The sequence below is a fragment of the Leuciscus leuciscus genome (genome assembly GCF_965113295.1).
Source record: "Leuciscus leuciscus genome assembly, chromosome: 7".
Classification (NCBI taxonomy): domain Eukaryota; kingdom Metazoa; phylum Chordata; class Actinopteri; order Cypriniformes; family Leuciscidae; genus Leuciscus; species Leuciscus leuciscus.
In genome coordinates this window covers 16,984,487-17,011,271 of record NC_138731.1, presented here as the reverse complement: position 1 = coordinate 17,011,271, position 26,785 = coordinate 16,984,487, and the positions used below count along the sequence as shown (strand labels likewise).

General features: G+C 37.8%; 1 protein-coding gene and 1 long non-coding RNA gene across 5 annotated transcripts in view; both read left to right on the top strand.

Moving 5' to 3' along the window:
• Positions 1 to 12,832, top strand: part of LOC309503139 (nectin-3) — a 57,499-nt gene extending 44,667 nt beyond the window's left edge. For 2 of the 4 annotated variants that reach the window (XM_082175850.1, XM_082175853.1), the window contains exons 5-10: positions 317 to 459; positions 913 to 1,000; positions 3,463 to 3,511; positions 5,196 to 5,252; positions 7,141 to 7,342; positions 7,390 to 12,832. In XM_082175850.1, the coding sequence (XP_082031976.1) occupies positions 317 to 459; positions 913 to 1,000; positions 3,463 to 3,511; positions 5,196 to 5,213 (298 nt within the window). In that variant the 3' untranslated portion in view covers positions 5,214 to 5,252; positions 7,141 to 7,342; positions 7,390 to 12,832. Of the gene's footprint in view, positions 1 to 316; positions 460 to 912; positions 1,001 to 3,462; positions 3,516 to 5,195; positions 5,253 to 7,140 lie in introns of all 4 variants that reach the window. The other 2 variants (XM_082175852.1, XM_082175851.1) reach the window with 2 other exon arrangements.
• Positions 12,833 to 13,407: 575 nt separating this feature from the next.
• LOC309503193 lies at positions 13,408 to 25,518 on the top strand. Its single transcript, XR_014207551.1, has 2 exons — positions 13,408 to 16,089; positions 16,121 to 25,518. It is a non-coding gene; the product is annotated as an uncharacterized lncRNA (long non-coding RNA).
• The last annotated feature ends 1,267 nt before the right edge of the window (positions 25,519 to 26,785 follow it).

The window sequence follows — 26,785 nt, the reverse complement described above, 5'->3', positions numbered from 1 at the left end:
AATTCACATGTGAATCATTTACAATAAGACCAGTAACATGCATTAAGAAAATAAATCGGGTCAATTTAGATTTCATGTCAACTTTGTTGTTTTTGAGCGTCTATTAACCAGGGGCAAAGGTCATAGGCTTGATGCATGAAGGTTTTTGTAGGTTTCAGAGAGAGAGGCCGATAGATGGAAGGTTGAGCAGTTCTTAATGGTTGCTGGGGTGTTAATGGGTGGTTGCTAAAGTGTTTGTGGGCAAATTTTCCAGATGTTATCCAACCTTGTTTTACCAGTGTGTTCAGTGATCTTTCATATCTCTCTATTTTAACAGAGTGAATAAAAGTACTCTCTATTATAAAGACAACAAGCTTCCTGTCCCAAAACTGTCCCCTGACTTTAATGGCTTATACATCTGCCATGCTTCAAACCAGTATGGAAACTCATCAGGTTCTCTGTATGTGAATGTTCATACTGGTGAGTCTATTTTTTATTTTATTTTTTTTATAGGTTATGATACATGTTGTTTGTTATTCTTGAAACACTTATCCAATGAAAAGTTGTGTGCTGCATATGATGATGAACTTATTTGCTAAATTTCAATTGAGGTAGCAAACAGAACATTTACATTTATGCATTTGGCATTAAAAATATAATTATCCATGCTATCATTTATCAGATACAAAAAGATTAAAAGTCTACATTATGTGGAAATTCAAAACTGTGATATATAATTGTTTTAACTGGATATCCCTGTATCATATTAATCTCAATTCTGGACATGGGAATCAGGATAAATCTAATCTGTGATAACCCATGTCTGTATAAATGGTTATAGTCTTTGTCAGCCTTTGAAAAAACCACAGTAATGTTGTAGAAGTTTGAACTTGACAATGTTTCACTTCCTGTATCTCCACCGTTCTTTACTAGAATCCAGCACCGTCTGTTGGGGTCTGTTTGGTTCTTTAATCACCTCTGCTCTTCTCGGTGCTGTTGGTGTGATATTCAAAACCAAGCCGTGAGTTTAAACACTTCATTTGTCTCAGTGTGACGTGAGGGTTTGAAGCTTTTGTATTTACATTTTTAGTTTGTTTTGGTTATATTTTAATATTGCCCTACAATAATAAATTATGTCCAAACCTAGCATGAATTAACACTTTTTCCAGTTATACGCTATTTTTTGACACAATCACAGCCAGTCATATTATATTTGATTTTTAATGTGCAGTTATGAGAAGTAGAATTTTAAACCACTGAGATTGGTCATAACAATCTGAGAACTAACTAGATGTACCGCATCGCGGTACAAAATATGACCGCCGCTCAGGCCTGCACTGGCTTTCCACAAAAATAAATGACGTGGAGTAATTTGGCTGTATTGCGTGTTTATGTATATACCTAAAAAAAGTAATAGTATGTGCATGTCTGTCTGTGTGTGTGTGTGTGTGTGTGTGTGTGTGTGTGTGTGTGTATGTGTGTGTGTTTGTGTATGTGTGTGTCTGTGTGTGTGTGTGTGTGTGTGTGTGTCTGTGCGTGTATGTATGTGTGCGTACATGTGTGCGCGTGTGTGTTTGTTTGTGTGTGTCTGTGCATGTGGATTTGTATGTGTGTGTATGGGTGTGTGTCTGTGCGTGTGGATGTCAGTGTGTGTGCATGCTTGCGTTTGTTTGTATTCCTGCATGTGTGTGTGTGACAGTATCATCCTAAACCAGCAACCCTTCGCTCAACAGCACCATCTACAGGCCGATGAGTGTACAGTCACTAAATGTGCACATAAATGAATTTATTTTATACCCCCCCATGGATGAAATTCTACAAAACTTAGCAGAGGATACCCCCAGAGGTTGTCAAGTTAATCATACACATGAAATATGGTGCAGTTCTGAACATCTCCACTGAAGATAGGGGCGATTAAAGCAGAATAATATTGCATTTTCATTTTTTATGGGAGGGGCGCAAATCACAAATGAGTGATTATGGGCTAGGTTGATGTGCCATAAAAATTTCTTCATCCTCGGTGCCACGGTTCAGGTAGTTATTTAGGAAAAACTGCATTTTTTTGGGTTAAGGGGGGCCCAGCGCGGGGGGGGGAGTGGCCCCCGGGGACCAAACGAAATTTTTCCGTAGAAGTCTAGTGGGGCTACATGCCCACCAAATTTCATGTTCCCCGGTGTTTCGGTGTCCCTGGTATCGTTGACGAAAAATTTACGGGGGCCCCAGCGCAGGGGGGGGGAAGTGGCCCCCGGGGACCAAACGAAATTTTTCCGTAAAAGTCTAGTAGACCAACATACCATAAAAATTTCTTCATCCTCGGTGACACGGTTCAGGTAGTTATTTAGGAAAAACTGAATTTTTTTGGTTTTGGGGGGGCCCAGCGCGGGGGGGGAGTGGCCCCCGGGGACCAAACGAAATTTTTCCGTAGAAGTCTAGTGGGGCTACATGCCCACCAAATTTCATGTTCCCCGGTGTTTCGGTGTCCCTGGTATCGTTGACGAAAAATTTACGGGGGCCCCAGCGCGGGGAGGGGGGAGTGGCCCCCGGGGACCAAACGAAATTTTTCCGTAAAAGTCTAGTAGACGAACATACCATAAAAATTTCTTCATCCTCGGTGCCACGGTTCAGGTAGTTATTTAGGAAAAACTGCATTTTTTGGGGTTTGGGGGGGCCCAGCGCGGGGGGGGAGTGGCCCCCGGGCACCAAACGAAATTTTTCCTTAGAAGTCTAGTGGGGCTACATGCCCACCAAATTTCATGTTCCCCGGTGTTTCGGTGTCCCTGGTATCGTTGACGAAAAATTTAAGGGGGCCCCAGCGCGGGGGGGGGGAGTGGCCCCCGGGCACCAAACGAAATTTTTCCTTAGAAGTCTAGTGGGGCTACATGCCCACCAAATTTCATGTTCCCCGGTGCTTCGGTGTCCCTGGTATCGTTGACGAAAAATTCAGTAAGGTGACAAAAAAAAAAGAAAAAAAAAAACTTTGACAATCCCTATATGATCCCATCATAATAAGCATGATGCTCCAGAAATAGAAACCAAGCGATCAACAAAATGTCCTGACAAAAAAAAAAAAAAAAAAGTTAAAATGCAGCAATGTTAAAATACAAATTATTGTGTTATATTATACATTCAGTTTTTGTTTGTTTGTTCATGAAAATATATTTTTAAAAAACACATTGCTAAAATCAAAATTTTATGTTTGTGGAAAGTCAGAATAATAGTGCATAATCATGATCAGTCTGTGAATAGGGTCCGCAATTTATAACCTCTAATTGTTTATAATGCACATATGTCTCCATAATCAATCAACTGATTGAGGTCATCAGCTCATTAGTAAAGTCCTGAAATGTGTGTGTCAGACAAAGGGATGTTCAAAATGTGCAGTGTTAGAGGCTCCAGAATCAGCTTATAACCAGTACAGAAGACTGCACCAACATTTGGTCATCTAGTGCTGCCATGTTACATTTATATTATCTTTATTTTTAGGGAATGGATTCCAGTATCAAGGCGTGCCAATTCCAATGATGAAGAACAGGTGTGTTTTTTGTTGTTGTTTCAAAATACCACATTCATTGAATGTACTTTTTCTTATATATTGATATAGTGTAGCCATACACTGTTCAAAAGTTTGGGTTTGGTAAGATGTATTTAGAAAAAGTCTCTTAAGGCCCTGATATACTTCAAGTGAAATTGAAGAACAAACTGATGCAACGTCATTTTTCACTTCGTTTGGAGTTCGTTTTAGGAGTTCGAAACAGCTTGCCAAAGTGAACTTTCCAGAAAAAATCTTTTCCGCTTTATTTCTCCTGTTCAGTCCGTCGAGGTCAGACGTCCACGAATGAAAACATGAACACACTGGAATCTGCTTTAATATTGTAGAAAATTAAGTTGTACTTCTGATGAAATGTTTTCATGTTTAATACGGTAAAGATGCTTGATTTTTAGCTATCTATTGTATAAAGTGCTATTGCTATATAAATAAACGTGATGTTTAGCCTACTAGAGTTCTGAATTGCAGACATATCCAAATTGCTATAATCAGATGCTTTTCTTCTGCTTTATTTAAAAAATACTTGCTAAATTTTCTACATTTTGTTGTGTGTTTATTTTTGTTATAAAGAGAGAAAAGTGTGCAGCACATATTTACATATTCATCTAAACGCCACTCTCAGCAGTGTGGACAGTGTCGGATGTTCGATAAGATTATACCGCTGGTCACATAATATTTTGAACTTTGTTTTAACCCTAAGCGAAGAACAAACATAAATTCACCGTGAGTATATCGGAGTCTTTATGCTCACCAATGCTACATTTATTTGATAAAAAAGTTAAATTGTGAAATATTACTATTTAAAATAACTGTTTGCTATTTGAATATATTTTGAAATGTAATTTATCCCTGTGATGCAGTCATTTATCCGTCTTATAGTGTCACATGATCCTTCTGAAATCATTCTAATATGCCAATCTGGTGCTTAAAAAGCATTCATTATTATCAATGTTGAAAACAGTTGTGATGCTTAAAGGGGTGGTATAATGCCCTTTTCACGTAAATGTAAAATAAAATAAGTTGTTGATGTCCCTGGAGTGTGTATGTGAAGTTTTAGCTCAAAATACTCAAAATGTCTGGTCCTTTAAAGGGTTAGTTCACCCAAAAATGAAAATTCTGTCAGTAATTACTCACCCTCATGTTGTTCCAACCCCATAAGACCTTCGTTCATCTTCGGAACACAAATTAAGATATTTTTGATGAAATCTGAGAGCTGTCTCACTCCTCCATAGGCTTCTAAGACATTATAACTTGCTGGCCCAGAAAATGCATTAAAGACATCGTTAATATAGTTCAAGTGACTACAGTGGCTCAATCTTAAGTTTATAAAGCGACGAGAATACTTTTTGTGCGCAAAAAAACAACAAAAATAACGACTTTATTCCACTATTTATTTCCTTCTCTCTGAGCCTCGAGTTTTTTCACGTAGTAGAACTGCGTAGCGCTTCTGTGTTGCACGTCACACGCATGACACACATGACCAGCGTCGGCGAATAGTGAGCCCACGTGGTGACGTGCAACACAGATGCGCTGCGCTAAAAAACACTATGTGAAAAAACTCGAGCCGGCCTCAGCATCAGCATCGGGAAGTATCGCGTGATATCAGGTCTCGCGATGTAGCGAATTGCTTTACGACAAAAAAATAAATTTGTCTAAATATTTTCTACAGGACAGAGGAGCACTCTAAACATGACAGCAGGAGGGCTGTGATGATGAGAATGAATAGGTGGGTGATCTTTTATCATTTGTCATCAGTGCCGGCTCCAGGATTTTTTTCTTGGGGAGGGGAGGGGAGGGGAGGGGAGGGGAGGGGAGGGGAGGGGAGGGGAGGGGAGGGGAGGGGAGGGGAGGGGAGGGGAGGTAAACAATCCCTAATGAATAAACAATCCCTAATGAATAAACAATCCCTAATGAATAAACAATCCCTAATGAAAAAAGTATACTTTATTGTATTTGAAATACATTCCTTTATTCAATAGTAGGCTACATTGCAAATATACTAAAAAAAATATATTAGATATATTAGATCTCTAGATATATTAAAAGTATATTAGCATCATGCTTTTACCTATTTTCACAATACAACTTTTAACACACTTTAAAATAATTGTACTTTAGTATATTCTCTAAAAAATATATTTCAGAAAAATATACTTTAAGTATAAAAAAATTCTGTTTATTTTTTAAAAGTGTATTTATTTGCACTTTACTTAAAATATATTTTAGGTATATTTTTAACTGTGTGCTGGAAATGATCATTATAATAATGCATTGAAGTATACTTTCAAAATACATTATAGTATACAAAAGTATATTGTACAAAGTATCGCTAAGTAATATTTGTTTATTAATGTGCATTTGTTATTGAAGACAAATTGTGCAATTTGTAGGATTTGGAATAAGCCAAAGCTATTCCTGAGCATATACTTTTTACTCAAATATAATACACTTATGGTATATTGCTTGTATGTTTCGAAGACACTGTAATGAATTTGTAATGTACTTGGAATACAAATAAAGTACACTTTAATCACTAATCAAGCATTTAATTAGTCCCTACATATGTCTAAAGTAGACTAAGTATACTTGAAGTTGTCCAAATTTAGCACAAAAAAGTACACTAAATACAATTAAAGTTATGCTTTACTACAATTTAATTACAACTAAAATATACTTAGTACAAAATTAGTTGTTCCAAAATAGCACACTTTAAGTTTACTGAAGTCTGTCTTAAGGCTGTTTGCAAGTATTCTTAGGCATATTTATTTTTTCACGATTCATTGCATCAATTACTTCAATACCCTGCATTTATTGCATTTTATTTATTTTAATTTTCCATTTTATCTTAAGGTCACATTGTAAAGTGTACACAGAACTAAGCACAGAATAAATTTTGCTTAACACCTTTATATATTACCTTATCAGCTCTTTGAATCAATAACGGTTTATTGAAACTTGTCGACTTGCAATCCCATAGACATATAGCCTATAGGCGTAGCTACGTATTTATTATGTCCATGTGAGGGCTTTAAAACGGCAGTAAGCTAAATTAAGGAACGCACTTGTGCTTTTAAAATGCAAACGAAATGGAAAAGAGCGCGGGTGTCGAGACGTGTTTTCAAAAGTTGAACTTTCAACTTGACAAGGCGTTTTAAAACATGGCGTGAGAAACAGAAAAAGCAGAAGAGATGCAATAACGGTCGAAGACGCTTGTTTTACGCATTGATCTATATGTTTAGATCTAAAATAACATTTTCTCTTTATTTTTTTCATCACCAGACTAGTGCAAGAATTTATATTAAAATCACGATTCGCCAATGAGCACGCCGTACCAGTCCGTGCAATTGACTCCTCCCCCATTAAAACCCCCATTGTTTTAGGCACATTTACAACATTTATTACACCCCTCTTTTAGGTTTAATGAACGTGACACTGAGAGTAAAAAGCACTGCACTGCGCTGGTGCTAAGCACATTTTTGGTGGAGCTACAGCCCCAGCAAGCCCTGGTCTATTGCCACCACTGTTTGTCATATTTATAACAAATATGTTTGCCCATAGATGTAAATCACTAACTGTGTTATGTTTGTTTGTATTTTGTTTTGTGATTTTCTCAGGAATGGAGTGCTTTCACATTACTGACAGTCACAGATGTGTGTCAGTCAGCTCTCCATATCGAACCGGATGTTCTGAAACACTTGATGTGCCTTTGTCTAGAGAGAGGAACTGATTGGAACAAAGTTTTTAAGGACTGGTAATGGGAGGATTCAGAGTAAAATAACTGCAGACAAGGCTGGATTAGTACCCCCAGGGGCCCTTGTGCACTGAAACACACCCTCCAAAGAAGGCACTAAAATTTTGCGAAGATATTAGCCGAAAACCACCGAGCACGCTTCAAAATGGCGGTAACATCACGATCTCAGAAGAAAATCGCTCGTATCTTGGCAACGCGAAGACCCAGAGGGCTCAAATTCGGTTGAGGAGGTCCCACGGGGACCCTTGCTCGAACGCGAGAGTGGCCGGCCTCTGGATCGCCGTTCGCTGGGTCCCCCGACTTTGAACGGCTATAACTCGGGGAGTTGGACCTCGTGGGTGGGCTCGTTCGAAAGGCCTTGTCCAGCACTACGATTGATTAGAGTTTGAAGAATATTGAGCAAGGGAATTTCGAAATATACCTTTATAAATATAGGGCCCTATTTTAACAATCTGAAATGCAAGTATCAAACGCGAAACGCAAGTAACTTTGTGGGCGGATCTCGGGTGCTGTTGCTATTATACCAGCAGGGTTAAATGACTGTTGTGCCCAACGCAAATCTAAAATGGGTTGGTCTGAAGTAGCTACATTATTCATAGGTATGGTTTGGGCGTAACGTGAAATAAACCAATCCGAACATCATCTCACATTCCCTTTAAGAGCAGGCGCGCTTGTTCCATGGCGGTTTGCTATTATAATGGCGGATTTACCGGGCGCACGCCAGGAGCGGTTCACAGCCGAGGAGACCGACGTTCTCGTCAGGGCCGTAAAAGACAGAAAAGTGATATTGTATGGGGATGGGAGAAACCCACCCAAATTAGCTTCGGTTAAACAGGCTTATAATAATTTTGGTAAATGTGTAAGATAGATTTATGCTCATTTTTTCACATCTTCATGGACACCACAATGATTTCCCTCATGTGGAATATTTTTCCTTGTAATTATGTATGGTTTGCAAAAATGGCAACTGCTGCATCTGTGTGTAGATGAGAGAAGCAAAGTGTACGCATGTTGTGCACACGCTACTTTATGGCCAAGCATGCGCCCTTAAAATAGCATCTGAACGCGCCACTGACTTTAGACTAGGTTTTTTCTGGTCTGTCGCGGAATTGTTTTCTGGAACTGCAAAATAGCACCAGGGAACGTTTGCGCTGGAACAACACCTCCTCTTTTCGCTGAACCGCACCCGGGAGTGCAAATTCATTCCGTAATTTACCGACGTGCGTTTGTCGAGGGAAAAGTCCGCTGTGCGTCGGGTGCAAAATAGGAATGATACATGCATCGGTGTACAAAGTTAAAGATAGGGCCCATAAGGTATTTTCATTCACCTTTTTATTTTTATATTTAAAAAAAACTTCCATCACGGAGGGCCCCTCTCTGCGCAAGGGCCCCTGGGCATATGCCCAGATTTCCCGTATGGTAGATCCGGGCCCAGACTGCAGACCTCAGCTAACATGACAGGAAATCACATAGATCACACAATACTTTGACTACAGAAGTCACCATAAGCTTTCAGTTCAAAATGAAAGTGGTGTGCAGGAAAGTACCTTACTTTCACTATGAAGGTTTAGTGATATTTTATTTCAAGCTGCAAAAGCCCATTTTGAAAACAGTACCATTTGTTTTTGTTTTTTTTGTATCATGTACATCTTCCCTTCTCCTGACGTGTTCAGAGCTTCACTCAGAGGGGGATGAATAGCATTCATATTGTGTTGTCTGTGTCTGCATTGTTTTAGCAGCTGACTAATAGAAAATTAGAGCAAAGCACAGTATGGTGCAGTTTCCCATTTAGCAGGCCTGGTCTGCTTGTTAGGCAACTAGGAAGATAAGGCAGATCCGTCAAGCATTATTTGAGCTGTACAACGTCACTCATTGATGATTAAGTGTGCTTGATTACCCACCACGTCTAGACATATGTCCTGTTATTTAATATGTTGTGAGTGTATCATCAGCAGAAAAGGCAGAACAGGATATCCTATACCAACAGATGTCTGTTTAGTGTGGGACTAACAGTTAATGCTGGCAGATGTTGGCTTTGGCTTGTAGCTCAAACTGTCTAACTGTACAGTAGTTCTCTTTTTGAAAAGACAGTAGGTGTGAATGAGAGGTGATGTGGGATCAGAACACAATGGGCTGTACACGACCACTTGATCATGGAAATGTAGTACTTTTTTTGGTAGAAATGCTCAACTTTTCTTTAAATGTCAATTGGACAAATCAACAAACATGGCCTTCAGCAGCCAAATTTCAACAGCTAATAAAGGCTGAAACTTTAAAAACATGGACAATGGCATATTCTGAAGACATGCAAAATTTCATCAGATTTTAATGATAGCTGATGCTATCAGTAGTTCCCATTCTTGTTCCTGGAAACCCCCCATATTTTGGATGTCTGGCACCCATTTCATGCAGGTATAGCTCTCCAGGGGCAGGGTTTGAATACCCCTGGTTTATTCATGATTCACGAATTTACTGTAAGCGGGTGTGAAACATAATACCCATGTTTTAGCTTGAAAAGTCACTATTTAAACAGCAGATAGCACATCCTGAGCTAGTAGCACAAACTGTCAGAAGACTGTCTCACTGCAGCACACGTTTACAGATATTCCCCTCATACATTCTGCACTGAATTACTTAATGATAATGTAAAATATGTAATTCCATTTTCTCTTCTCTCTGTAAGCTTCTCTCAACAAAAATTTAAGTAGCGAAGTTTTATATCTAAAATTAGTTTTGTGTGCTGTAGCTTGGAACACACAGGGGATTGACTTCATTCATTGCATTGCAGATATGTCACTTTGCTCACAGCTAATGTATCAAGTGTCTAGTTGTAATCTGATCAACAACACCTGCCTCGAAGCAGCAGAGTTGTGTAGCTTTAGTAAATATGGTGATGAACAGTGTTAAAGTGATCCACCATGGACTGAAAAAATGCAAGTTTATTTCACGGTACAAAAAACTGGAGTTTTGCTCAACTTAACTGGTAGCCAATTGCTTTGTGAGACAGGTCTCTTGTGTCAAGGTGATTTCATATGAAGTACAAAAATGCATAATGCTATTCAAAGACTAGGTGCTATAAAATGATGCTATAAAAGCTTTTATGTTAACACTTTACAATACGGGTGCACTAATATGCATTAATTCATGCTTAACTAATGCACAGATAATCATGTGTTAGTGTATGACTCATGAAGAACTAAACCATTAATTAATGATTACTGCATCAGCAACTAATAAAGATTCTAAATGATTAATAGATTACGTAATATATGAATTGTTATTAATTAAATGTGTCATAATGTATTAATTCCTTAATAATATATTTTATTAACTAATAGTGTAAATTAATGCGTTAATTACCACAATGGGTTGAAGTCATGTACTTCAACTTCGAATTGTCTGCTTTAATTAATCATTAGCTATAAATGATTTGCAAATGTATCATTATGTTATGACTTTACTTGTTGAGGCACATGACTATTAACTAATTGTTAAGTAATATGCCATTTTGGTTTTGACATCCACACTAAGCCATGGATTTCAATCTCCAACCATCTCCAACCAAGATTTCACTGAGTCCGATGAACCTTGTTGTTCATGGCACAGGAATATGTCAGGTTCAGCTTGAGGTCGTGGTACACTGAGAACATGCGGTCGAGCACTGCTATTTCATAACACTATGTCAAGACAGGACAAAGACAATAGAGCGTCCATTATAGTCAATGATACTACACTGGATGCGGCGCGACTCTTGTGCTAGTTCTGTTACGAAGGACAAATGGACTTGCAATGGTCTGTCATGTCAAGTGTAGACAGCTGTCTCGTCCAGTTTAAACACAGTGTAACAGCGGTCAGGAGTTCAGATTCTGGTGTGCTGATATTTGTGTGCAGCCCAACTTACCCATCCTTCAAACACATTCATAATTGGTGATAAAATTCATAATTTATGACACATTTAATTAATAACAATTCATATATAACTTAATTTATATATTACTTAATCTATTAATCTTTTAAAATCTTTATTAGTTGCTGATGCAGTAATCATTAATTAATGGTTTAGTTCTTCATGAGTCATACACTAACACATGATTATCTGTGCATTAGTTAAGCATGAATTAATGCATATTAGTGCACCCGTATTGTAAAGTGTTACCGCTTTTATTTATTTGTATTTAGGAGGACATTAACATTTTGTATGAATGTATACATTTTGTATTAACTGCTACTGCCTAAAAAACGCCTTAAATATATTTCTAATGTGGAAACAGTCAGTACACCCCTACATTTATCACTACATCAAGTGCAGATGTACATCAATAAACTGATCATGTTTGCTCGTAGCACTGAAGTATGTAGAGCCATCATCAAGCCATCAAGTTAAAAATAGCTGAATGAGGCCCTTAGAAGAAAGGTTGCTGAAGCTTATGAAAATGAATTTAGTATTTTCAACCATTCCACTGGACATAAGATGTCTGCAAATGGAAACCTTTTCAGACCAATGGCAATCTGTCCAGGCCAGAGGTGTCACAAAATGTCCCTGGTTCAGAGCCAAACTTTAAATCATGATGTCTACTATTAAATTACACTATAACATGATTATTATAATATTATACCAAAGAGTGCTTGAGGAGAACATGAAGCAACCTGTACAACAGATGAAGCTGAACTGTAAAAGCAAATCCACAAAGGAATTGCTCAGAAGAAAGACAAGGAGTTAAGAGAAAAACAAGTCAAAGTTCAGACTTCAATGTCGTGTGAAACATGAAAGAGGAATGGGCAACAATTTAAATGAAAGAAAATACACCCAAAAAATGGTGTGGGACTTTGAAACAATTCAATTGCTATTGAATTGTAGAAATAATACAAAGAAACAGCAAGAACGTTTTTGTTTTTTTCACTGTTATTTGTTATGTCACCATCTTTCAGTACTGACTGAATTATCATTATGTCCACATACATGTTGATAAAGGACACATTTCATGGGGTGTACTTACATATTCACAGCAGTGATAAGTTTTATTTGGGTTCAAGCAAAAGCCTCTAACAACCAGCCTTAATTGCTGTTAGATGTGATTATTCACAGAGCACATGGAAACAACTGCTTATCAACTGCTGTTTTAAGATAATAAAAATAGAAACACAAGCAGAGAAACTCTCCCTCATTCCAGTGAAAGAATATGTCCTTGACATCAAGGTCATACGGCAGCTACAACACAGCAATACAACTAAATCCTGGGCCTTATTCATGAAGCAAAAGCTCAACAAATTTCTATATAATAATTGTTATAAACTGTAGCATTATTGCATTAAAATGTAGAAATTTTGCAGAATATTTATCTTTTGACCATTCAGTTGATGAGGCAGTGTTTTACTTTTGTTTTGTTTTTTGTTTTGTTTTTGAGTGTTTTAAAATGGTAAGAATATAGCTATTGTTTGTTCTTTTCCTTTACCAAATACTGTGTGTACCTTTTTTATGACAATAAAATCTTGAAGGTTTGTTGTGTGTAAACTGTTTGTGATGTAAACATTTAAATAAAACCCATTTAAGGTTGTATAGCCAACATTCAATTATAGACATTTACTAGGATCTCTCAAATAAAGAGAATGTTTTGGTGCACATGGTATGGTTTAGGTGGACGACACAAGCAGCATTGTTTCAAAATCACCTTGCTCAGTTGCATTTTTAACTTATAAAAATAGAAAATCCCTGACTTCTTATGCCGATACAATTTTTCTGAACTACTCCAGAAAAAAAAACATTAATTCAAATCATAAAGTGGCAAAAAAAAAAGTACACTATGAATCCCTAGAGTAAAATGTCTTCTACTGCACCATAATCATTCAAAAACCTTTAAAACTAAATTCCTAAATGCAAAGGATGAATAAAAATGAAAATGTGAAAAAAAATATTATAATTAATATCATGTATTGTAGCACAAATTATTTGACTATTTACTGTATTTTTCTATTCTTCCAGTTATTTACTATAGCTTTTAATGAATCAGAAGTGCCCAGACAATCGCAGAAAAAAAGCTTACTTCTTCATTGCTACAAAGGTGAATAGATTTAAATGATTATGTGTATGATTATGTGTATTATGTGTATAGATACAATATATTTTACATTTATTGCAACATATGCACATATAGTTTAAAAGTAAAAACTATTTAATACAAATTAATCAGTTCTAATGTTTTTATTTTATTTAAATTTTTTATTCTTAATCTTTTTGAGGAAATAAACCCTTAAAATCTGCCAACCTGGTGCAGGTATGACATCACTTTGTAGGCCAAAACGCGGAAGCGAGCATTTTAGCACTTCCAGTTCCATCGTCCCGAAGTCAATGGGTTTTTTGAATGGGGTTTTGGTTAAATGGATGAAATAAGGTCTGTGGTGAACACAAGCTCAAGACACTTTCACGTTTTATTCTACGACATAAAATACATCAATATTACCCCACTCTGAAAAAGGCATGCTGCTAACAGACTCGATGAGATTAAACATCATCACGCTGAAAAGGTAAACTCAGTCCGCTTTTACAGCATTGTTATGGTTATAATTGTGCTTTTATAAACTATACTAACTCAAATGTTCTGGGAAAAAGTTTTTAGATAAAACTGAAAGAGTTGTTGGAAGCTCAGTGATGGTGTTGTTGAATTTGTGGGACAATGGTGTTGTTCATTTATAGCACTTTTTACTTCTGGCGACTGCATTTAGGCTTTAAAATTCATAAAAGTTGTGTTCATCTGTGATAATTATCTTGATGGACAAGAGCTTGTTTTTTGCCTATGGGAAAATCCTATTGGTTTTTGTCAGGGAACTAGCGTGATGCTAACTGCCGGTTGGCCTACTGTCATACTTACACCACTCTATTCAGTTTTGGCTCGTTTCCACTGAGCGGTACGGTACAGTACGGTACGGTTCGGGTCGGTAAACCATGAATCGGCTAGCGTTTCCACTGCCAACAGTACCCTTACTTGATAGGCGTGGCAGCCTATGCCGGAAAGAAGCGATCGACGTCATTTTCGCGCGAAGAAGAAAGCGGCATAAACAACAATGGATGACATACAGCAGATCTGGTTCTTGCTTCTCGGCCTGTTTGTCACAAGAAGCCAAGCGCCGACATTAGGCGGTTCTCAATAGCAAGTACGCAAAGTTCGGACTTGCCAAGTCCAGCTCAGGAGAATGACTCATGAGGACGCGAGTCCGGTAATTCTGCAAATGGAACAGCGCGTTCTTCAAAGCGTCACTCAGCTCGTTCTTCTAACGTTACTCCGGTCGTTACCCTGCCTCTTTTCGTTTAAATTTAAAAAAATATTAAACTTATTAATATGGTTCAGGCAATATGTGCATTTGTACTCTGATCATCTTCACTGTAATAAAATAAAAAATTACAAAACTAAACCCTGTCTCTTTTTGTTAAATTTCAGTTTTATCAATAATAGCCATTATAAAAGTATAAGTAAAAAGTACAAGAAGCTATACAATAAGAAATAAAGCAAACAATTCAGTCAAATATACAAAGTCAGCGCTCTAGTCTAACCATACAACGGTAAAGTTAAATAGCCTAAATATAAAGTTATGAAATTTCACTTAGCCCTCAGTTCGGCCAGGGAACAAATTATAGATTCACAAGACCAAATATCACCCGTTAGATATACACAAGACGAATTATATCTCATGTTTAACCACTACAGAGACGTCAGAGTCAGCGGCAAACGTCAGAAAGGCCAGCCGAGGAAAGGCTGTTCCAGGTGGGGTACATGAGCGCCGAGTGCCCGGTGATTGCACAGATCTCAAATTTTCATAAATCTTTATAAATAAACCACAGATTTGAGCTTTAAACAACTACATTCTCGCCTGAAAAACTCTTAAAATTACATTTCGTGACACAGTAACAGTAGTATTATATTAAACTGTATATGAAAAAATGGCGCTTCTTATGTTGTCATTCCACTTGTAGCACGCGCAAGTGACGATTCTCTGTCAACCAATCAACATCCTGCAGTGAGTCTAGCTCCACCTTTTAGTACCGTTCCACTGTGCTATAGGTACCACAACGGAAGGGTACCCAAAAAGTGGTACGGTACGGTTCGGCATTTTGGTACCATTCACAACTTTTGATAGTGGAAACGCAAATAAATGCGTACCGTTCCGTACCGCTCAGTGGAAACGAGCCATTAGTGTTGTGTAGACATCCGTGTTCTCCATATTAGGATTTTTCTGCCTAACGCTTACAGCTCTGTGACTGATGGTCCAGCTGTGAAATTACAGAGGGCCAAACCATAGCAAGTCACTGAGAGACACATTTCAAATGACAGGAAAATTTACCAATCATATCGTCCGTCTAAATGGGTGGGGCTTGTTATAATCAAGTTTATGATGCCTTCTGCCTGCTGTGGGGAACACCATCGGAGGGAAAAAAAAGCAATATATAATAAGGAAACCGCAAGCTATATTAATGAGGAGGACATTGTTGCTAATTTATTATCCACGCCATTTACAAGATTAACTTTTGAAGAAAAGCTGAAGTTAATCAGCAAAGGAAGACCTACACCAGAGTTTCATTTTGTGCAGAAAGCCAAAGCTTTTTAAAGCATATCAACCACATCAATTAAGCGATACCCCTGGATGACAGTATCAACCAAGCGTGCTGCACAAGTCCTGAAAAGTGAAGCCAGAGCGTCTCGATCGGCTTCTCTTACTTACATACTTAATTTACTTTATTTATAAAGCACTTTACAACTGCACCTGCAGACCAAAGTGCTGTGCAATATAAAAACAAACAGGAACTTCTCTAAACAAAGTAGTCCAACTAACTTTTTGGGAGGAGATTGGAGTTTCAATACACTGACACAATGAGTTGCTCTGCAATAAACTTTGTACTAACTGTTTCTGCGGGAGTGTGGGCGGGACCTTGATATCGTGGCTTTACTTCCGGCTTTGTATATCTTTCTGTTTTGAATCATTATTTACTATCATTCCTTGTTGTTTATACTGCTAAATATAGCTTACTCAACATCACACATTAACCTGACATCGCTAGCTTCAATTTAAATTGTTATTGCTAGCACAACACGCTAGCCTGTTAGCGTGCCATCCGTGCGCTCTTTATTTATTTTTCTCTCGTGCCTTTTACAAGTTCATCAAACCTTAGGTGAGTAGGATCAGTCAACAAACACGGTGAGTCATGTCATCATCTCCTCTTATTGTCACTTGCACTTCATGTGACATATATAGCATAGCCTTCTCTGCCAGCACAGGATTTACATGTGATAAATGCAGGGAGATAGTCAGGCTGGTGGAGAAGATCTCAGAACTAGAGACACGCATCCAAACTTTAATCGAGGTTTATTCTAAGAGTTTATTGCAGAGCAACTCATTGTGTCAGTGTATTGAAACTCCAATCTCCTCCCAAAAAGTTAGTTGGACTACTTTGTTTAGAGAAGTTCCTGTTTGTTTTTATATTGCAATATATGGCAAGGACTTTAGATACTGCTTTGGATGTGACTAGCTTAGTGATCTCTGTACATTGTTCGGTTCCGGCTGAAGTAGAGCCCGTGCAGCAGGGCAACTGGGTGACGGGGAGGTGCTGTAGGCGCGGGACAAAAACACAGCTCTTCCATTCCGATTACCATAACAAACAGGTTCTCCCCACTCAGTGAAACACCCACTGTGAATCTTAGTAGATTGCCCTCACTCAATGGCTGGCTGACTAAGGGGTGTCCACAAAATAATCTAGAATTCATAGACAATTGGAAAAGTTTTTGGGGCAGACCTGACTTGTTGAAAAGAGATGGTATTCATCCCTCCTGGGATGGTGCTGCTCTTCTCTCTAGTAATATGGCACATAGTCTTAGACCTCAAACAAGAATTGGGGCTCAGGTCAGGAAGCAGACAGACTGGCTAAACCGACCGTCTGCCAGCCATCTCACGTCACCAAGGTCAGATAAATCCCATCACATAGAGACTCTTTCACCTAGATATCATCATATTGAGACTGTGTCTGTTCCCCGTATTAGGAAATACAAAAAACTTCCAAACCCATCTAAGAGTAAAAATGTAATTGATGTTCAACAGATAAAAAAAACAGATATAATTCAAATGAGCAAATGATAAAACTTGGGTTGCTGAATATTCAATCCCAATGATATGATTACAGACTATAATCTAGATGTGCTGTGTTTGACAGAAACCTGGCTAAAACCAAACGACTACATTACTTTAAATGAGTCCACCCCACAATATTACGACTATAAACATGAACCTCGTCTGAAAGGCAAAGGGAGAGGTGTTGCTGTAATTTATAGTAATATTTTCAAAATTACTAAGAAGTCTAGTTTCAAATATAATTATTTTGAAGTGTTGGTGCTTAATGTAACAATATATAGTGTAAATGAAAAATCATGTTAACATTTGTGCTGGCTACTGTATACAGGCCACCAGGGCACCATACAGACTTTATCAAAGAATTTGCTGATTTCTATCAGAGTTAGTATTGGCTGCAGATAAAGTACTAATTGTTGGTGATTTTAATATACATGTAGATAACGCAAAAGATGCATTGGGATTGGCATTTAAAGACATTCTTAACCCTATTGGAGTTAGACAACACGTGTCAGGACCTACTCATTGTCGTAATCATACTCTAGATCTAATATTATCACATGGAATCAATGTTGATGCCATTGAAATTCTGCAGCAGAGTGATGACATCTCAGATCATTATCTAGTCTCGTGTAAACTTCTTCTTCCTCCATGTTACAAATATGTTAGACCTATCACTTCTGCCACTAAAGATTGCTTTTTAATTATCTTCCTGATCAGTTTCATCATCTCAGCATCCCAGATAGCTTAGAAGAACTCGATATTGCGACAGAAACTCTAAACTCTCTCTTTTCCAGCACTTTAGACACAGTTGCTCCGTTGCGCTTAAAGAAGATTAAAGAAAATAGTCCAATGCCATGGTACAACGAGCACACTCAGGCCCTTAAGAGAGCAGCCAGAAAAATGGAGCGCAACTGGAAGAAAACAAAATTAGAGGCATTTTGCATTTCATGGAAGGAGAGCTCGATTGCATACAGAGAGGCCTTAAAAGCTGCTAGATCTGCTTGTATGTTAGACTCTATACCGACTAAGCTACTGAAAGAGATGCTTCCAGAGGTCATAGATCCTCTTCTTAATATCATTAATTAATCTTTGTCATTAGGATACGTACCAAACGCAACTTGATCTTACAGAATTAGTCAATTACAGGCCGATCTTGAATCTACCTTTTCTGTCAAAGATACTAGAAAAGGCAGTATCCTCACAACTATGTTCCTTTTTAGAAAGAAATGGTATCTGCGAGGATTTCCAGTCAGGATTTAGTCCATATCATAGTACTGAGACTGCTCTCAGAGTTACAAATGATTTTCTCTTATCATCCGATCGTGGTTGTATCTCGCTATTAGTGTTACTCGATCTTAGTGCTGCATTTGATACTATTGACCACAACATTCTTTTAAATAGACTCGAAAATTATGTTGGCATTACTGGAATTGCATTAGCATGGTTTAAATCATAATTATCTGACTGTTATCATTAGCAGTAAATTAAGAGATGTCTCATCAATCACAAGTTCAGTATGGCGTACCACAAGGCTCAGTACTAGGACGTTTCTGTGTCTGTACATGCTACCCTTAGGAGATATCATTAGGAAGCATGGAATTAGTTTTCACTGTTATGCTGATGATACTCAGCTCTATATTTTTTCACGCCCTAACGAAACTTACCAATTCACAAAATTAACAGAATGCATAGCTGATTAAAAAAAAAATGGATGACTAGTAATTTCCTTTAATTAACTTTTAAGTTAAAAGTAATTAACTTAAAAACTTCCACACGTAATAATCTAGAATACTGTCTAACACTTGATGGCTGCTCTGTCAAGTTTTCGTCGTCGGTTAGGAACCTGGGTGTGCTCTTTGATACCAATCTTTCATTTGAAAGTCACGTGTCTAGTATCTGTAAAACCGCATTTTAAAAATATATCTAAATTACTTCATATGCTCTCATTGACTAATGCGGAACAATTAGTTAATGTGTTCATGACATCAAGGCTAGATTATTGTAATGCTCTTATTGGTGGTTGCCCTGCACGCTTAATAAACAAACTACAGCTGGTCCAAAATGCAGCAGTTCAAGTTCTTACCAGAACCAGGAAGTATGACCATATTAGCCCCATTTTGTCAACACTGCATTGGCTCCCTACTAAACATCGTATAAATTTTAAAATATTGTTGATTACTTACAAAGCACTAATTGGTTTAGCTCCACAGTACTTGAGCGAGCTCTTAAAGCATTATAGTCCTTCACGTCTATTGCGATCTCAAAATTCCGTCCAGTTGATAATTCCTAGAATATGAAAATCGACTGCTGGCGGTAGATCCTTTTCCTATTTAGCACCAAAACTTTGGAACAGTCTTCCTAACATTGTCCGGGAAGCAGACACACTCTGTCAGTTCAAATCTAGACTAAAAACACTTCTCTTTGACCTACCATACACATAACACATTATAGACTTCTATAATTCAATGTTAGGCTGCAAAGATTAGGTCAGCCGGAACCAGGAACACTTCCCATAAATCCTGATGTACTTGTTACATCATAAGAAAAATGGTGTCTACGCTAATATTAGTCTCTCTGTTTATCCCGAGGTTTACCGCAGTCCGCCGGATCCAGGCCGTATCCAGATCTGATGAAGGACCTGCGCCTGGACACGACAACAACGCAGTCCTGAAGTGTCAACTAGTCTCTTCCCTGTGAAGGCCTCCCTCCCCTCCCTTAACCTATCTACAGATAAAGCGTTGTCGGGATAATTCCGGTTCGCGTGGCTACGTGGAAGCGATACAAATTCTGTATTATTAATTTTTTATATTTTTTTACAGTCTATGTCTGGTATCAACCAAGAGGCTAAAGCTTTACTGCTGGAATTGTTTGCTGTTTGGGCAAGTTATTTAAAATCGAATAGGTCACATGACTGATTTTATTCTGGCCGCTGCTACCATTGTTTTATATATGTTAAGCTTTAGTTGAGAAAACGTATTTTCTAAACTAAAAAAGTCAACCCAAAAAAAATTATTTTGCAGAATTACTGGTCAGTCTGTAAATTTGCTAACTTAGCGACCATGCACATTTGCATGTCTGTATTTTACATTTGTAATTCTGCAAATCATAAGTTTAAAAAGGTCTGTTACATACATGTAATGGGCTGCTGTGCCAGTCTAATGATTTATTATCAACATGCAGAAGTGTCTGTCGCTAATGTGCTTTGGTCTGAGTGCAGTCATGATGCGTCAGCTTAGATTCAATTTTGTTGGTTTTGTGGCCAGTTATATTCCACTGAAATGACACACCGATTGTGTGATAATGCAGTTTTTTGTAATGATTATTTGCATTTTATTACTTTTTGTTTCATTTTGGTGATAACTTTGATGCTCACTCTGATTGTGGCATTTCTTGTCAAAGGTGCAGTATTCTAAGCTATGCTATTTTTAGGGTGTTTACTTTTCCTGACGAGCGAGGGGAGTGAGAGGGCCAAGGCTCAAGAGTCACAGTTCGCTATACATACATACATATATACATATATATATATATATAGCGAACTGTGACTCTTGAACCTTGGCCCTCTCACCCCCCTCGCTATATATAATTTGGAATAATACAGGCCTATGGCTTTAACAAAAGCATTTACAATCGTGGCTCATAGTCAATCTACATCTTTATAGGTTATCGTAAAAAATCAGTTCCCCTATGGGATGGACGAAGTTTTAACTTCCGGGAATCAGATTGTTGCACACTATGGGCAAGATTTACAAAACAGGTAATGTACTAAATTAACGTGAGCACAATTCCAAAAAAGCGCCAATGGTAGTGGAAAGTTATGCGCAAAATCTACCAACTACGCACAAATTAAAGAACGCATATGCAGCCGGATAATTTCCATAATTACCAACACAATCTAGCCTAGCGGTTAACGTCTGTTTAGTATGTGCTTTTTTTGGGGCGGATGCCCAATGGCGCAAACACTGGTAAATTGATAAGCACAAACCTTAGTATATCACATTGCGTGATTCATTTAAATAATCTCCTCCAATGAACTTTTTGCCTAAAAGGGAAACTCCTACAAATGCATATGCAATAAGATCAGCCGCAAAATTAACTGTGTCCACGCCTTTTCAGAGCTAAATTTTCACTGTGTGTCTTTAGTAAATCCTGACAGTAGTTTTTTAACGGCAAAAAAAGGTTTGTGCTGACGCAAGCTGTTAGTAAATGTGGCCCTATTATACTAACCAACATCCCTTTAAAGCAAGTCATTTCACTCGGCAGCCATCTTTGAAACACCTCTTGGGCAGCTATTTCAGTCATGCAAGTGCAGCTCCTATCTATTTGAATGGGGAAACATCAATTTATCTGAAGCTGTTCAAGCTTATGATTAAATGCAATAACTTTACAAATCAGCAATTGGCTCTTTTACTTAGAAGACGGGATGTATTCTGCCATATTGTGTGTTGTAGTTTCTCCCATTTCTAAGTAATAGGTCTTTCTATATCTATAGTCTTCACCTATAGTAATACGAGTGCACCATCTTTGCATATCCAAAGTCTTTGGTATAACTCTAAGCTGTTTATGGTTGCCAAGCAACATTATATGATATTCCTCTTACAACCGTTTTTTAAAAAGGCTCATCCAATAAGTATTTACTGACTTAACTATCTGTTGTGTGCTAGCAATTTTTTTTAAAGTGATGTGTGACATGCTTTTAGTAGAAAGAAAAACCATCTCTAACCAGCATGAACCAGACTAAAATGGAATTCATGTTGTTTTATGTTGGATTTTTCAGCAGGGATGGTATGCCTACAACAAGCCCCCATATATAAACCAAAAAGGGGCGACACCAAAGCCTGCGGGCTCAGCTGGCCCTCCCCCTCCTCCTGTGAGAGCTCTTTGGCCTCTACCACAATGCCAGCGTGCCTGCCACACCCTCCTCCATCTGCTCTCAGTGATATGTGTTGAACCCAGTGCTCCTGAATATTTCTCTATTTCTGTTATATTACATCATAGAAAGTCTAAGGTCTTCTCAAGAAGAAGTTTGCCGTACAGCAAACCTATCTAATCTGCTGCCTGTTACATATCAAACTAAGTTTGCTGTGGGGGGGGAAATGATACTGTTTAGATAAAAACATCTGATAACTTAAAAATAAATCACTTCTAGTAAATGACTTAATTTAAAATGAATTTTTATTTTATTTATCTGGTATATTGGCATATGGTTTTGTTTTAGGGGGTTATTGCTGCTCTCCCTGCTCTTATCCATGCTAGGCTGCGGATACTCCACCGAAAAATGAAATTCTGTTCAGCAGAAGAAAGAAATTCATACAGTTTTGAAACAGCATGAGGGTGAGTATTTGATGACAGATGACAGAGTATCCCTTTAATAACCACAAACAACCTAGATTGTATGCTTCTAAATGAAACTTGGCTAGAAGACAGCTGTAGTGCGACAGTCCTCAATGAAACAGCCCCTCCTAACTTTACTTTTATGAGTGTCTGCAAATTTGTTGGGGGGGTGTGGACTGATCAGGCAGTGAACCCGAGGTTACCCCGTGAGTCAGTCCTAGAGCTCCTCGGGTCTATTGGAGACGTCCAATAGATTTTCTGGGCGCGTCGAAAGAACATCACAGACACAGTACAATCCACATGGGAAAATCTCACAGTAAAACAAGCAGCTATGCAAAATATGATACACCAGTGTTTTGCCAGATGAGAGGTTTATTTATGTATAATCTTATTACTCTTAATTATTTTTATAACTGTATCCACTGTATGTCCGACTGATTGCACTGTATTCCTCCTTTTGATTCTAAACTGAACTCAAATGGCACTGAGAATTGGGTAAGAGATAAATATAAATTACTTAATTGGGGAACTTGAGAGATGAAACCATGCTGATGACCTGGGTCTGTGGTGGAGTAGTGAGTTTGATGTGATTAAACTCGAGGTTCTGTGGGGTGCGGACTGGATTGATTCCATTTCTAGAGCTTCCGAACAAATGGGTTTCTGGGGTGTGAACTGATGAGGCAGTGAACCCGAGGTTACCCCGTGTGTTAGTCCTAGAGCTCCTCCTGTCCGATTTTAGGGAAAAATCGGGTCTATTGGAGACGTCCAATAGATTTTCTGGGTGCGTAGAAAGAACACCACAGACACACATAGCGTATGAAATGTGCTATATAAATAAACTTGCCTTGCCTTGCCTTACAGACTAACTTGTTAATTAAACTTGAGAATTTCTTTTTTTCTTACACTTTGCATGACCTACTTAAATTTGCAAACCACAGTTTGAAATCACTTGCATAGAAGACTAGTTTTTCTTCCTAAGAGCCCTTAAGGCCAATTCAAACTGCACAGACGGATGCCGACCAACGCGGACAATCACCACATAGTAGACATTCCACACCCGAGAAACGAAAAGCACCAGCAGACGCCAATGGGATAACACACTTATCCACCAAAATCCAATGAAGTGTCTGTTGCTGTTGGTCAGCATCTGTCGGTGACAAGCTTCAGTAAATAATGTGGACAAAGGTCATATTTTTTTTGCTTCTTGATTCTTCTTCTTCTTTCCTTGCCAATTTAAACTTTCACGCCTCCAGATTCACAAGCGCTAAAGAATTCCAGTGTAAGGTGGTTAGTAACCCAGAACCAACCAACTATAGGCTACATGGACTAGGTAATGACATGATTTGTAAATGTTTCACAGTTGACAGGGAGATGTGCATTATGCTGAACTGTGAAACATTTAAAATTGAGATCAACAGAAGAGTTAGCCTACTGAGTGTTACCCACAACAGATCTGTTATATAACTGCAAATAACATCAACACTCAGTTTAAATAAGCTTTTGAATGGAAAAGGCCAAATTATTTCAGTCAAATTTAGTGGTTATTCAGTGTTTATTATTTTATGTTTTAGTGCACAATGATGTCTGACTGTAAGGCCTGTAACTTAGTTCTTTTTATTCTCATTTGTATTGTATTTCTACAATTAATGTTGCATATTTCCAACAGTATTTAAAAGGAAAACTAGACATATAATTAGCAATAATGTCATATTTTATAACAAAAAGTCATGAAACAGATTGATCTTAGTGGTTGTTATTCTCTATAAGCTAGCTGTTAAAATGTCTGCACAAAGCTGACAAGATCTATCTGATGCAAATACCGCACTTGAGGGCTGTAAAGTCTATTTTGCATATAGATTGTGGCTAAACTGCCAAGCTTAGGTACCAGGGACTGACAAAACGTATATAGCTGACTACCGATTGGGTGGTTTAGTGAGGTCCTTGGATCAGCCCTGCCGGAGCTCCTCGCTAGGTTCTGGCGGAGCGTTGAGAAGACGATCAAACTTCACCATCTAGAGATAGTAAAAGTAGTAACAAGGTTTAGGTGAACCTGCGGAAGGATCATTACAGGTCTCCGGGCCTAGAGAGATAACAGCCTCTACCCAGAACGAAAAACAAATGCCTCGGGTCCGCACCAGCGGACCTGAAACCCCTTCGGTGAAACTGTCTGTGGCAAAAGTTGCAACCCTGACGAGTAGCCTTTGGCTCCCCTCCCCGGAAGGGGGACCGTGGGTTTAAAGACCACTGGTCGATTGGAAGTTTCAATCGACCAGCATGGACGAAGTACACAAATCAAGTACTTGAGTAAAAGTACAGATATTCTAATAAAAATTATGTTCTCATTTTCAATTATACTTATCAATTATATACTTATGAGTAAAAGTATAAAAATATATACTCTGTGTGTGTTAACTTGAATGGGTGAAATGCAAAGCACAAATTCCGAGTATGGGACACTTGGCTACACATCTTGTCACTAATATATCAATTTAACTTATATATTTTAAAAATGAGAGTTTAAAAAAGTGTGTAGCTAAATATGTTGCTACAAATACAATACAATGTACTTGTCACGTGTGGTTGCAGAAAGGTGAAGATGAGGATACATTTCCAACACGAAGGTTTAATGTTAATAATATAAAGGATAGCAGGACAGACAGCAACACACACTATACACAGATCGGTCAAAGACTGACTTAACAGACGGAACTTAAATGCAAACACAGATGGCGATGATGAACTGAACACAGGTGATACAGATGACAATGATAATGACAATGACAATGAAGATGACACGTGACGACAGGCTGACAAGTCCAATGAAAACAAACTAAACAAAACGCAACATTGACAGTACTATTCAAACTTACTATTTTTATATCATTTGAAACTGCTACAGAGGTGGTGCTGCATCACCATGAAAGTTAATCATTTGGAAGTGTTTTTTAGCCTTGCAAATTTAAACTGATTTGTAAAGTGATTTTAAACCATTCTAGCACAGGAAATGTCTTAAGTGAACAGTTGAGAAAGAAGAAACCAGATATAGCCTGCCTGCTGCCATCTGTGACATTAAATGTTAATAAAACAACAAATAACTGCTCTTAACAAAGATTCATATTTAATTTATACAGTGAAGACTGTCACAAGTTATGTTTAGTTAGTTTCATTTTCATGGACTTTTAGTTTGTTTATCTTCAGTTTCATGTTTCCTTTGTTCTAGTTTCCCACCACTATCTGTTATCATGGTGATTCATTCACATAAACACAACTGTCTGCATTTAGTTCATTATCATTGTGTATTTAAGTCCATCAGTTTGTTTTCATTCGTTTGCGATTAGCTTTTGGATCTACCTGAGTTTGCTTTATTTTAATATTTGTTGCAACTTGAACATTCATCGTCATCCTTGGAACTAAAACGTGACAAACACTATGTTTAACATATGATAATTCAGTCATTCTTTAGATTAGGGTCCAATTCTCACTATGACTTCTGCCTCAAACTCGTAATGACTGCTTATTAATAGTTAGTAAGGTAATTGTTCATTAGTAATATGCATGCTAATAAGCAAGTATAGTTAATAGTGAGAATTGGCCCCTAATCTAAAGTGTTACTGATAATTCCATTTCTGTACTGTTAAACCTTCCTGAAAAACTTAAAGCACTTCATGTTTATTTCATTTGTATCTTTGTTCTATTGTGTTTATTTGTGAGAAAATAATGAAATGTCATATTGTGATAAAATATATAAAATTAGATACAAGATAAAAGAGCTCCCTACAGGGAATCCGATTACATACAAATATTTTGGCAATGTGTGGGAAAGTACCTTCGTTTATGATACTGAGGTGGGGCCATATTTCAGCCATGGAAAGTCCCTATACTGAAACCAATGCCTGAGAACCATTAAAGGAGTATTCTATCCAAAAATGAAAATTCTCTCATTTTCTCACCATCATGCCATCCCACTTGAATTGAATTTGACATAATTACACATTTAAATGACCATAGCATTGTGAAAGACAAAGCATATCTTATATATAATTGATTATATTAACATTAAAATT